General features: G+C 42.8%; 1 protein-coding gene across 1 annotated transcript in view; it reads right to left on the minus strand.

Annotated features, from left to right (window-relative positions):
* LOC135224420 (OTU domain-containing protein 7A-like) overlaps positions 1-4,983 on the minus strand; it is a gene marked incomplete at its 5' end in the record, with an annotated part of 176,158 nt that extends 171,175 nt beyond the window's left edge. The window contains 1 exon segment of the mRNA XM_064263407.1: positions 3,709-4,983. Coding sequence (XP_064119477.1) covers positions 3,709-4,983 — 1,275 coding nt within the window.
* Positions 4,984-12,691: the final 7,708 nt, after the last annotated feature.

Here is a 12,691-nt window from a genome sequence, read left to right on the forward strand (position 1 = left end):
TCTATTTTGTACTACAGCTGTATGTTCTATTTTTGAACTGTAACTTTTCTATTTTCGTATTTTGATCTTCATTTGTATTTTTGTATAATAAATTCAACTGCAGTAATAAATATTTTATTTCTAAAACCATATTATATTAAGATGTATGTACGTAATATATCAACTAAGCAACTGAAAAAAAAGCTAAATACATTGCACCTACAGTATAATATTAAAAATATCTCTATGATAAAATGATAAAAGTGAAACTAAAAGGCATAAAAATGATAAATACATAAACAGCTTGTACGTATAGTACAACAGTAATATTATTCAACAGAAAAACTATGATAAAAGTGAAACTAAAAGGCATAAAAATTATAAATAAACAGCTTGTATATACATATGTACAGTAATATTATTCAACAGAAAAGTATGATAAAATTATAAAAGTGAAACTAAAAGGCATAAAAATGATAAATAAACAGCTTGTATATACACAATAATATTATTCAACAGAAAAAATTACTTAAAAATGCAACACATTCATATCGTATGTCCTCGAGTACAGTATAATCTTCCACTTTAACCGAGTACTTATAATCCACGTGTCGGCCATTTTGGCTGGTATTTTCGACTAACGACCATTCTGACATACGACCTGTTGGTCGGAACGGATCTAGGTCGTAACTCGGATGGTAACTGTATTGGATTTGTTTATTAATGGTGTCTGCTTCCCCCCTTGCTAGGGAAGGGATGGATAAATGCTTCTATCCCTAATGAAAGGGATAGAATGGAGCTCAGTTACGTAGCTTACCTGCATTGTCGTCCTGTCCAGCGTTGTGACGACCGCTACCCTCTGCCCGCAGGGAGAGGGAAGAAAAGAGGAGGAAGAGGAGCCAGTCACACTCTCATTCACTCTCCATTCATGCAGTCTCACAAGGACGAGATGCTACCTTGTCCTGTAAAGGAGCTGGGTAAGCTACAAAACTTGTTGAGCAGCCACCACCAAGGAAAAAGTGTCCAAGGACCAGTGGGCAATATCCCCAAGGTAGAAGGAGACGAAGGTGGTCTGGTTGGACCACACCCCTGCCTTCAGCACCTGTGCAATGGAAAAGTTCTTGCAGATTGCAAGGGTTGGACCAATGCCTCTGACTTTGTGGGCTCTCGGACGAAAGGTACTGGTGTCAGCACTTCTGTCTGAGTCATACGCTTTCCTGATTACCTCACCAAGCCAGAAAGAAACAGTGTTCTTGGACACTTCTTTCTTGGTCACCCGCAATGGTAATAAAGAGGCATCAACACTCAGGCCTGAGGTGTCGAGTTCTCTTCTGGTAGCGCTCTGTAGCACCCTCACAGGACAAAGCAGCATCTCATCCGCATTATTATCAGTGAAGTCTTCTAGGGAGAGGATCATGAAGGACTCGAACCTGGCATCAGGGACCGAAAGGTTCTGGGTCTTCGCTACGAAATCTGGGACGAAATCGAGCATAACCGATCCCCATCCCCTCGAGTGTTTAACATGGAAGGAAAGACCGTGAAGTTCTCCTACTCTCTTCGCCGATGGCAGGGCCAGCAGAAAGACGGTCTTGAGGGTCAGATCCCTGTCAGACGACTCTTGTAGAGGCAAGTAGGTCTACAAGTCAAACTCCTTAAGACAAGAGTCACATCCCACCCCTGGGGCCTGAGTTCCCTGGGTGGGCGAGACCTCTCAAAGCTCCTCATTAGGAAAGATATTTCCAAAGAGGAGGAAATATCGACTCCTCGCAGCTTAAGGACTAGGGCCCGGGCGGCTCTGTATCCTTTGACTGCAGAGACAGAGAGGAGCTTCTCTCGGCGAAGAAAGATGAGGAAATCCAGTACCTGCTGAAGAGTAGCTCTGAGCGGAGAGAGACCCCGTCTGAGACATCAACCACAGAAGACGGACGACTTTCCCTGGTATACTGCTGAAGAGGATTGTCTGAGGTATCCAGCCATCTCTGTTGCTGCTTGGCGAGAAAAGCCTTTCGCTTGCAAGAGATGGTGGATAACCCGCCACCTGTGAAGACACAGGGAATGAACTACCTGTTGGTACCATTCTACATACGGCAGAAGATGACGACGAAGATGAAGGCAAAAAAGATGATGACACCTTCCTCTTCTTCCTGGACTACTTCTTTGCCAGCTTCCTTAGGATGGCAGACAGGTCCTCCATCCAGGATGGAACTGGGGCAGTTGTGGTGGCAACATGGCCCAACTCCACCTGTCCAGAGGGACCTGCGGGAGTGGCAGCACTTCCATGGGCAGGAACAGAGGCAGCAGGTACGGCGACAGCTACAGGAGGACAATCCAAGGGAGAACTCTTCGGGCACTCGAAGTCAGGGGGCGGGGCGAGGACAGCAAAACCAGGTGGAGGTGAAACCCTTTCCCTCCGGGGCACATACGGCACATACGGCATCAGAGCTTGTACCGCGGCCAAAGGGGTGACCATAGTCACGTGCTGGGTGTACACCAGGTGCGGTGGAGCAGCATAACCTGGTGTCGAAACGGTCATAGTTGTCCTCATCTCCACCCCGTGAGTGACCGGGGCTGCAGTCAGATGATGAATCAGTCCCTGAAGACTCGGAGTGCCCGGAAAACTTAGAGATCACCACACCTGCTGAAGATCTCCACCCACCAAGACAGACCCATCTGAGGAAGCAACAGTCGAGTCAAAGGGGGGGGGGATCCTGTTTGCTCAGAGGGGTAAAGATCCCACCCTGAGTGGACAGAAGACCCCACGCACAACTTCAGGTCGGGGTGTCACCCTCCTTCCTCTGCACTCAACAAATCAAGCGAAGTGGGAGAGCGGGACATCTCCCGAAGGGGAGAGAGCCATATGCGGGAGTTGACTAGGAGGGAGAAAAGAAGACGTGTCGGTCACCAGAGGACCAAGAGCATTCACACCTTCAGCACCTAATACATATGGGATGAGGGTCCACAGCAACGCTGGACCTAAAAGCCCCACACTTACGGCCTCCCACTCCAGGGCACACTCTCCGGTTGGATGGGGGGCGAGGGGGCTTCTCCACTTGTGGGACTGCATGTTGTTCAGCGATGCAATACTACAATAACAAAACCAAAAATAATAAACAGAGTACTTACAATGACTTTCACACTAGAATTCTAAGAGAAAAAGGTTGAGAAGTAATCCAGAGCTTTAATAATCTCACGACAGAGGCAGGCAGAAAGGCGAGCACATCTCTTCACCCGACAGCGGTCGAAAGCAAAGTGATATGTTTACCTCCAGTCGGGCAGGACTTCCGGCCATCGGACAAGCAGTTACTACCGAACTACCTTGTTAGTAAATCTTACGACCGGTCCAGCTGGCACTGAATAGTAATTCCTTATGTAAAGGACCGAGGTTTGTATAACGTGTCGGAACTAACCACTTTTTCCAGCATCCAAACAAATCAGATACAGCATAAATAACAACCATTATTCATAACCTTCATGAACATGAACAATCTGAAATTTAAATAAAAAATAAATCTTTCTGAAAAAATTTACAACAGAGTGGCATCCAACACAAAACTTATCTTATCAGTAAATTATAAAGCTAAGTACTGAGCTGATGCTGCCACAGAAAACTCTAAAGTATGTACTACTGCTGCCACAGAAAAATTTAAAGTCCTTAGCTGCTGTTGCCAAAGAAAACTGAAAACCTCTGAAACATCCAAAAGAGAGAACCAGCTTTGTAAAAATACTTACAGTAGTCATACTCCTCCAGGTCAACAGCATCTGTTTTACGTAGAAGAGGTTTGGCAGGAGAACATGGTGCCGAGAGAGAGGGTCCTGTGTTAGATGCAGAAAGCTGAGACATTTCTGGGCGCACTGCACGATCAACACTGTCTCCTGATTTGACAACGCTTTTGACATCTTGTTCAGCATTAGCTGTTCCTTTGCTACTATTTACTACTACTTCCCGACGACAATCACAAGTACAATTAGTATCTCTGTCACTAACACTGTTGAGGTATTCCCTTGATACTCCTAAGCTCGTATTTACAGGCAATTTAGTGTCCTTTAAAGATGCTACATCATTGTTGCTTGAATAAATAATGACACCTGATGGACCAGTGGAAGGCACAGCTGTTAATGAGTATGGCGACGAGTCTTTGGAAGCTGCCTGCACATTTAGGGGAGGTGATGAATATGACGAAGTACATGTACTGTAATTCGTTGTTTGAATTGAGATGGGTAGAGTCCCTGAGTTGTTCAAAGATGATGGAGAGTAGTCATCTATATAGATATTATTATTTTTATTAGGGTTATTATTAGGATTATTCACACTTATTATACAGCTACTATTTATAGTAATTTGTGAGAGAGAAGAGATGGCATCATGAGATGAAAAGGAAGCTCGCGTAGTGCTGTCATATACAGCGCCATTCTGACTGTCTATTAAGTTGGCAGAAGTACCCCGGACTTTTTCAATCAAAAGTGCATTCTTGGCATTGCCACTCTGAGATTTCAATGAGCCCCTATTTATATTAGGCACAGAAGCTGTTGGTGGGGAAACACAAGGAGAACAATAATCAGATCCTGGACAAGAATTATGAGTTTGTGTGAGCATGCCACAAGGTTTCTGTATAGGGGGTAAACTACCTCTTGTAGAATTCATCCCTTTCTGATTTAATGACTCTACCAGTACATTTGCTAAAGGGATAACATCTGGTCCCACAGGTGGTAATGGATGTGATGATGGCGCTACTTGGCCATCATGATATAATTTTGGAAGTGCACCAACTTTCCTAGCTCTAGGAGGTGGAAGAGGAGCCAACTTGGAACCGCCATGTCGACCTTCACCTTTGTGTCTGTCTGGATTGGGCTTCAGATCCAGATTAGGTTTTGGTGCAACAGGAGGCTTGACTGAAGTACCAGGGTTTGAGGGGACAGGTCTAATTTGTCCTGAGAGATGGAAGGAAGTCGGCCCTCGCAGCACCGTATACATCTGCATAGCGGTCCTCATATCCCAATTTGCTCCTAAGAGAAACCAGAAATTAAGTAAAACAAAGTCAATTTAAATACTTGTAATATAGTTGGCAGTATTTTCAGAAACCAAAGTGTATTTACAACTATTCAATCATGAGTGAATTAAACTACAATGTAAGTATACCAAGCATATACTATTGACCTTTAAATCAAAGTACTAAATCTAGTACAAATGTTTACCTGCCATGGATGGGATTTGAATAGTACCCATCTTTGCTTAACATGGTTATCATTAAATTCATTAAACAAATGCTTCCACAATAAAATATATTTTTATAATAAAATAAGGTTTCACATATACATACTTACCAAACAATTACAAAGCTGTAAGCTTTCTTACCTGGCAGTCAAAAATTCAAATTATCTGATGGTGGCGGCGCTGCCATCGTTACTGTAGGTGATACAGGTCCTGCCCACTTTTGGGAATACCAGGTACTGCTGAGCTAACTATTGTCAATTCGTTGAGCCTCAACATACATCCGCGGGGAGGAAAGAGGGCTCTAATTATGTAATTGTTTGGTAAGTATATGAAACCTTATTTTATTATAAAAATATCATTTTCACATAAGCGACTTACCAAACAGTTACAAAGCTGAATCCACATTACCAGGAAGGTGGGTAAATGGACAGTTTATGATAAAGACAACAATAATATGCTCACATTATATAATCATTGCAGTACCTTACCTTATGAGAGAGCAGCTGCAGGTAAATACTGCCTCTGATCTGCATTCTCATCACCTGTAGGAGACGTGACAGTAAGGGCCAGGATCGTCCCTACCAATGGTGGGATTTTGTAACCATGGAGGTTCACCAAATGTTAACAAAACTCAAAATTTTGCCCTTGCCCTGGGTAAAGCCAAGACAACCAATACACAGAACCATCACCTACACTAAAAATAATAATAAACCACAACCCTAACCATAAAAAACTGGAGGGTACTCCGGGTACATTATACCCCCAGGCTTCCCAATAACTCGAAAACCTTAAAAACACAAGGTGAGGAGATAGTACTTACCCTGTGCTTCCTCTCCCAACACCATACCAGCTATAGAAAACAGTCCCAACCTGTAACGATTTTCAAACAGACTCTACGTCCTTCAGGTAACATGATGAAAAAACCAGTTTTGACCTCCAGAATGTCATTTGCAGGATGGAGGATAGAGACATATGTCTACATGCTAGAGAAGTCGCCAGTGCAAGAATTTCGTGCGCTTTCACTTTAAGTATGTTAAGAACTTCATCTTGGACTTGCACATGAGCTTCCAAAATCAAGCTTCTCAGGAAGAACAAAATCGCATTGAGAGAGGATGAGAGGGGTCTCTCACTGAACACCAGAGTCAATTCGAACTTCATCTTAATGTCTCCGTCCTATGTAGATAGTGCTTAATGGCTCTGACAGGACATAACGTACATTCCTCCTCTTCTGTTCCCACTATGTCAGTTAGGTTCATTATGGCAAAAGAGCGGGGCCTGATTGTTCAAGACATTGAGGTCTCTTTGATTAAAAACTGAAGAAAGCATAGACCTGTAACCTTTAACAGTAGAGGTGGATAGCTTTCTCGAGTCCCTCAGAAATAACAGGAAATCTGCTATTTCTATTATAGAGGTCATAGAAGAAGAGATGTGATTTGTCTGCACCACATCCTAAAAATCCTCCACTTTGACTGATAGAGCTTGGAAGAAGAGCTTCTTATAATTTTGCAATAGCCTCTGCCGCTCTCTGCGAGAAGCCTTTCACTCTGACAAGGGTCCTGAGTCTGAATCCTGTCAGGGCCAGAACGGACAACCCTTGGTGATACCGGTCGAAGTGAGGTTGTTTGAAAAGACATGAACCTTATGGTAGGAGCCTGGGGAAGTCCACTAGGAGCTTGAGTAGATAGTGAAACCATTCTTTCCTGGGCCAAAACAGAGCTACGAGAGTCATCAACACATTCCGATGTGACTGTAACTTGTTGATGACTTCTCTTATCATACCGAAGGGGGGAAAAGCATGTATGTCCAGTCCAGAAGCACCGCATCTGTTCTCCATGCTAGCGGGTCTGGAACCAGGAAACAGAAAATTGGAAGACGATTGTTCCTTGAGGTGGCGAAGAGATCTACCGCTGGTTTCCCCCATGATCTCCACAGATCTTGGCAAACCATTTCATTCAGAGTCCATTCCATTAACAGGACCTGATTTGAGCGGCTCAGCTCGTCTGCCAAGATGTTCATTCTTCCTTGAACGAACCTCGGAAAAAGAATTATCTTGTTCTCTTTCGCCAAGAGAAGGAGGTCTTTTGCCACTCGGTTGAGAGAGAAAGTGTGTGTCCCTCCTTGTTTTTGGACATACGATAATGCCGTGGTGTTGTCCCCGTAAATGGCTGTCTTTCTTCCAGCAACTAGAGCAGCAAACGCCTGTAAACCTAAAAGAATCTCCTTCAACTCCTTTACATTTATGTGTATGGTCTTCTCTTGTCCCATCCAAAAACCTGAGACTCTCCTCTCTCCTAATAGAACTCCCCATCCCCTGTCCGGTGTGTCTGAGAAGAACTCTAGGTCAGGGTTCATCATGACTAGGGAAAGTCCCTCCTGAAGTCTCTCCATTGACACCCACCAACAAAGATCTGACTTGATCTCTTCTGTTAAAGGAAAAACAAACGAGTCTGGTTGTGTCTTTTGATTCCAATTTGCTTTTAGGAAGAATTGGAGACACCTCATGTGGAGACGGCCTAAGGTTATGAAACTCTCCACTAGTGCAAGGGTTTCGAGGAGACTCATCTAGTCTAGAGCTGAGCATGACGGGCGAAATAGAAATTGTTGCACTGATGTTAAACACGACTCTATCCTCTTCAGGGAGAGAAAAGCCCGAAAAGCTAGAGAGTCCAGAACCATCCCTAAATAGGGAATCTTCTGAGTCAGAGACAATTGGGATTTCTTGAGATTTATTTTGATTCCCAATTGCTGAGTCAGATTTAATGTCTTTTCTAAGTCCTTCACACACTGATGACTCGACTTGGATCTCAGGAGCCAGTCGTCCAAATTAAAGGCTGCATTGTTCCCCATCAGGTATACTAGCCATTTTCCCAGAGGAGCAAGAATACGGGTAAATACTTGGGGAGCGGTCATAAGTCCGAAGCAGGGTCTCTAAATTGAAAAACTCTCCCATTGAAGACGAACCTCAGAAATCTCTTAGAATCTTGATGAATGGGGACATGAAAATATGCGTCCTTCATGTCAAGAGACACTATCCAGTCGCCCAGTTGGAGGGCAGACATCACCGACCGACTGGTTTCCATTCGAAATTTTGTCTTCTGAACAAAGAGATTCAAGACGCTTATGTTTATTACTGGCCTCCAGCCCCATGATGCTTTGGGGACTACAAAAAGTCTGTTGTAAAAGACAGGGGAGTTCTTGTCTATCACTTCTTCTATGCCCTGCTTGTGCTTCTACTTCCTTGGCCAATGACAAAACTCACCATTATTCCTTTGAGTATGCTGTCAAACAGATAGGCACATTGGACAGCGGAGGATGTTGAACAAACAGGATCGCATATCCTTCTTGAAGTACCCACGGGTCTGCTCCTCTCTGACTCCATTCCTCTCAGAAGCAGTGGAGTCTCGCTCCTACAGGTGTGTGAAGGACCTCCCGATTACTTATCCGTCGACTTAAATGGGGGCTTCTTGGTGGACTTGGCTAGTGCTCGCAAATTAGTCCTCAGTCTGTTCTGCATTCTAGTTTTACCCCCTTGAAAAGGATGCTTCTGAAGAGAAGATTTAGCTCCTGTAGCGGGAGGATCCTTCAGACGTCTCGCTGACTGAATTAAAAGGTCATTGGTAGATTTCTTCTCCAAATCTGACAATACCTGTTGAATAGTCTCTTCTGGGAACGTTACTCCTCAGGACGCGAAAGAGCACCACAAATCCCTCTTTTTAAGTATTCCCATAGTAAATGGCTAGTTCACCCGATCCATCTCTCACAGCTTTGTCTGCGCAGAACAAAACATTAAGCCAGTCTGTAGAAAACTCCACTTTCAGAGACTGATACTCCTCTATTTTCCTGGCTAATTCTGTAATAGTCCAATCTAAAAAACTAAACACTTCAATCACCTTGAACAAGTTTTGAATCAGGTGATCAAAATCAGGCGATGAAAACATTACTTTTGCAGCCGCAAAAGCCGATCTTCTGTTCGCGTCCACTAAACCCGAGAAGTCCCCTTGAGAGGAGGCAGAGACTCCCAAGGATGAAACTTCTCCAGTCGAATAAAACCAATGTCTTGTTCTGCGTTTAGAAGGAGGATAGGTGAATGAAACTTTACCCAACTCCCGCTTCTTTGCTAACCACTCATTTGACTCCTTAAACACTTTCTTGGTGGACTGCAAAAGGAGTAGCATCAACAATCCTGGAGATACTACCTTCCTATCCCTCACAAACATAGAAGGTGGCGACGAAGGCAAAACCGGTTCAAAGAAGTCCGGATACGTAGCGAGCAAAAACTTCAAAAGACTAGAGTAAGCTGAGGAAGATTTTGACTCCTACTCCTGTTCTTCTTCCTCAGATAGAACTGAAAACAAACCATCTTCCTCTCCTTTAGGGGCCATCGCTTTCTTCAAGAGCCCCATAAGCTCTTGGAGTTGATGTCTGAAAGGACCAAACAGCGACTCATCTCCCAAAGTGCTGGTCTTCGGAGTCCCAGATGTAGATGTTGAAGCAGTGGCAGTAAAGCAGATCTTAGAAGACAACGACTAGCAGGCGAAGAGCTATGAGCTGCAGGAGGCAAACGAGTCGAAACTTCTTTTAACGAGCTACAAGGGGAGTCGACAGCGTGAGAATGTGAGCGCTGATCAGATCGTGTCAGCGCTCGAGAGCGACTGCCACCAGTTGGAACTATACTCTCTGGAGACAACTGACGAGACTTCCAAAAGCCCTGTGCAGGCACAAAACAGGATGGCTGAGGATGCCACTGCTCTTTCGACTTCTTCACTGGCGGAGTCGTACAGTCCGCAAATGAGGCATGCCTCTTCAGAGGTCACGACACCGCAGCACTCCGCAATCGTCGCCTCTTTTCAGGTGAAAACACATTCAGAGGAAAACTACACCTCACTAACATCTACGCCTTTCAAATGGCATTTAGTTGACACCGGCGAGTCGACAGGCTCGACCAAACCGGTGACTGCCCATGGGCAAACCCCCACAATCTCCCTCAACCTCCGATATGTCTTCTCCAAGGTGTGGGGGAGCGGGACAGTCACCTCTGTCTAGGAGAAATGGGGGGACAGACAGCCACTCGGACTCAACACTGATCTTTTCACTGCTCGATTTTTCTACAAAGGAACAAAAAGACAAACCAAAATCCATCACAGATTTGGCCAAAATTTTGAACTTCTTGTACATTTTGGACTCTAAGCTGGCGATAGTGTTAGGATTGCAAGCATGGGCTACCTGGACTGGAGTTAATGGTAATGAACTAGGAGGACTATCAATAGGAGAGATGTTGGATAAAAGAGGGGAAGACAGAGGAGACTTCTTTGCCTCTAAAGGCAAAGGGGAGTTGTATCAACACTAGTCTTACTCCAGGCTCTAAGAGCTGCTTTCCTCTTCCTATCTTTCTCCACTTTCTCTAAATGAGACTTAAAGTTCTTCCACCCTTGCTCATCTGAGTTCTGACACTCAATGCAAGTCAAGTCTTTGCTACATACTTATCCCCTACATTTTACACACTTACAGCGCGGATCATAACAGAGCTTAGCCTTCCTAGTTTTGCAGCCATCACTGCAAAACTGGAGTCTGACATTCTAAAGCTAAACTCTATTTAGCTAAATGAAAGCTAAAGAAGCAGCTAAACCAAAAAAACAACCACCAAATTGTACTTCACCATATACAATACAAAAAGCACAAAATGGCAATGAAAAGTTGACTGCAAAAACCACCAATGTTGCTCCTTAGCTGACAGAAAACAAATTGACAGGTAAGAAAGCTTACAGCTTTCTAATTGTTTGGTAAGTCACTTATGTGAAAGTACCAGTTATGGAGATATGGAATATATGTACAATACACTATGCCCCAGTATGAAAAAGCTTTAAGGGATTTACATGGAAATGGGAAAGAGGGTAAAGAGGGTACAAGGTGGGTGGCAAAGGCAAAATGTATAAAAGAAGCATAATATATAAATATAAAAATAAAGAACTGAAACTGAAAAGACAGGAATAATGGAGCAATGGAGGCAAAATTCTTAAAGCTACTGAACATATAAAATGAACATGAACTGAAAGATGTTGATGCATGACAAGAGATCAACAGAGAATGGGACATCCAAAAAAAAAATAATGTTCATGGGAAAATGAAAGCACAAAGGCTGCAGAACCATCAGGAATGACAAGTGATTAAAAATAAGCAGCTGAAGAATTAGTCTTTCCTAAGAGCAGACCACTCTAAAATCAACCATTGTTCTCTTTGCCTTCCACTGCCCAGAATGAGTTCTCTCGTTTGAGGATATACGCAAGTAGACTCATCTATCAATTTTCTGTTTCTCCAGTTTTGAAAGTGTACTGGGCAGGATTAATATAAAGGTCATGGTTCAACAGTTTCTCCTTTGCTTAAACATGAAAGCCCTATCCTCACTCACCGACTTCCCAAAACTCATGCAATACACAGTGGGTTGTAGTGACTTCTAAGCCTTGCTTTTTCTTGTGTGATTAAATACCACACAAGTTTCTGAATTTTTAGAATTTTTTTCCTAATCCTTTACATGAATCATGGGAACTACATAAGTTAAAACTGGAGCAAATACTGTTTCATTGAGCATGTTGACAAGAGTCTCATTTTACAGTTTACTTGTTATTGTCTTACTTTGCTTTATTTATCTAATATTTTGTTCTTGATCTTATTTGTTTTCCTTAGTTATTTTTCTAATAGTTTATTCTTTACATTTCAAATTCTTATTCTATAGTGGGCAGCTTTCCATACCGAGTCTCTTAGGATCATAGCATTCTGCTTTTACTACTGGTGATGCAGCTTGGCTTATATTATAAAAAAAAGCAAGTGGTGAGCTGACCAGACTACTCATACATGAAAGCATAATAAGATGCAGATAAAAAAAGTTGGGAAAAGTATTACAACAATAAAATGAACCATACCTGCTGTGTGAATTCCACAAGAAAATATATTGCATACAGTATGTATTAGAATGCTCACTGAAAAGCTTAGAAAAATGTTTACATTCAATTATGTTTCTTTGGCTTCATACCAGAAAAACAACTGAGGCTCCTACTATAGACAATTGATTTTTTACCATAAATCTAAGGATCCTGAAAAGGCATCTGACAGTGGCAGAGTACCAAGGCTAGTATTTACATTGATGTTATGAAAGCAGAGGCTACCATAAAGACTTACTGAGCTGGTAATCATGGTGCAAACTACAGAAAAGAGTAGCAGGTATAATTGATGATTTTTAAATAAATTTTTGTTCCAGTAAAAGTTCAATACGCTGCTAGAAGGCTGTTCAGTAGGAGAGGCACAAGTTATAATTATTTACAGATTACCTATGGTAGTTCTAACAGTAGAAAAAGTTTGGGCATTATATAAATACAGTTGACCCTCACTATTTGCGGACTCGCCCATTCGCAGATTTTACTATGGATTGTATAAACCTAGTATTTGCAGAAAATTTGCCTATTCAAGGTATTTTTCACTGAGAAATATTTAAAAATTACTCTATTT

The sequence above is a fragment of the Macrobrachium nipponense genome, chromosome 20 (genome assembly GCF_015104395.2).
Source record: "Macrobrachium nipponense isolate FS-2020 chromosome 20, ASM1510439v2, whole genome shotgun sequence".
In the NCBI taxonomy this organism is placed as follows: Eukaryota; Metazoa; Arthropoda; class Malacostraca; order Decapoda; family Palaemonidae; genus Macrobrachium; species Macrobrachium nipponense.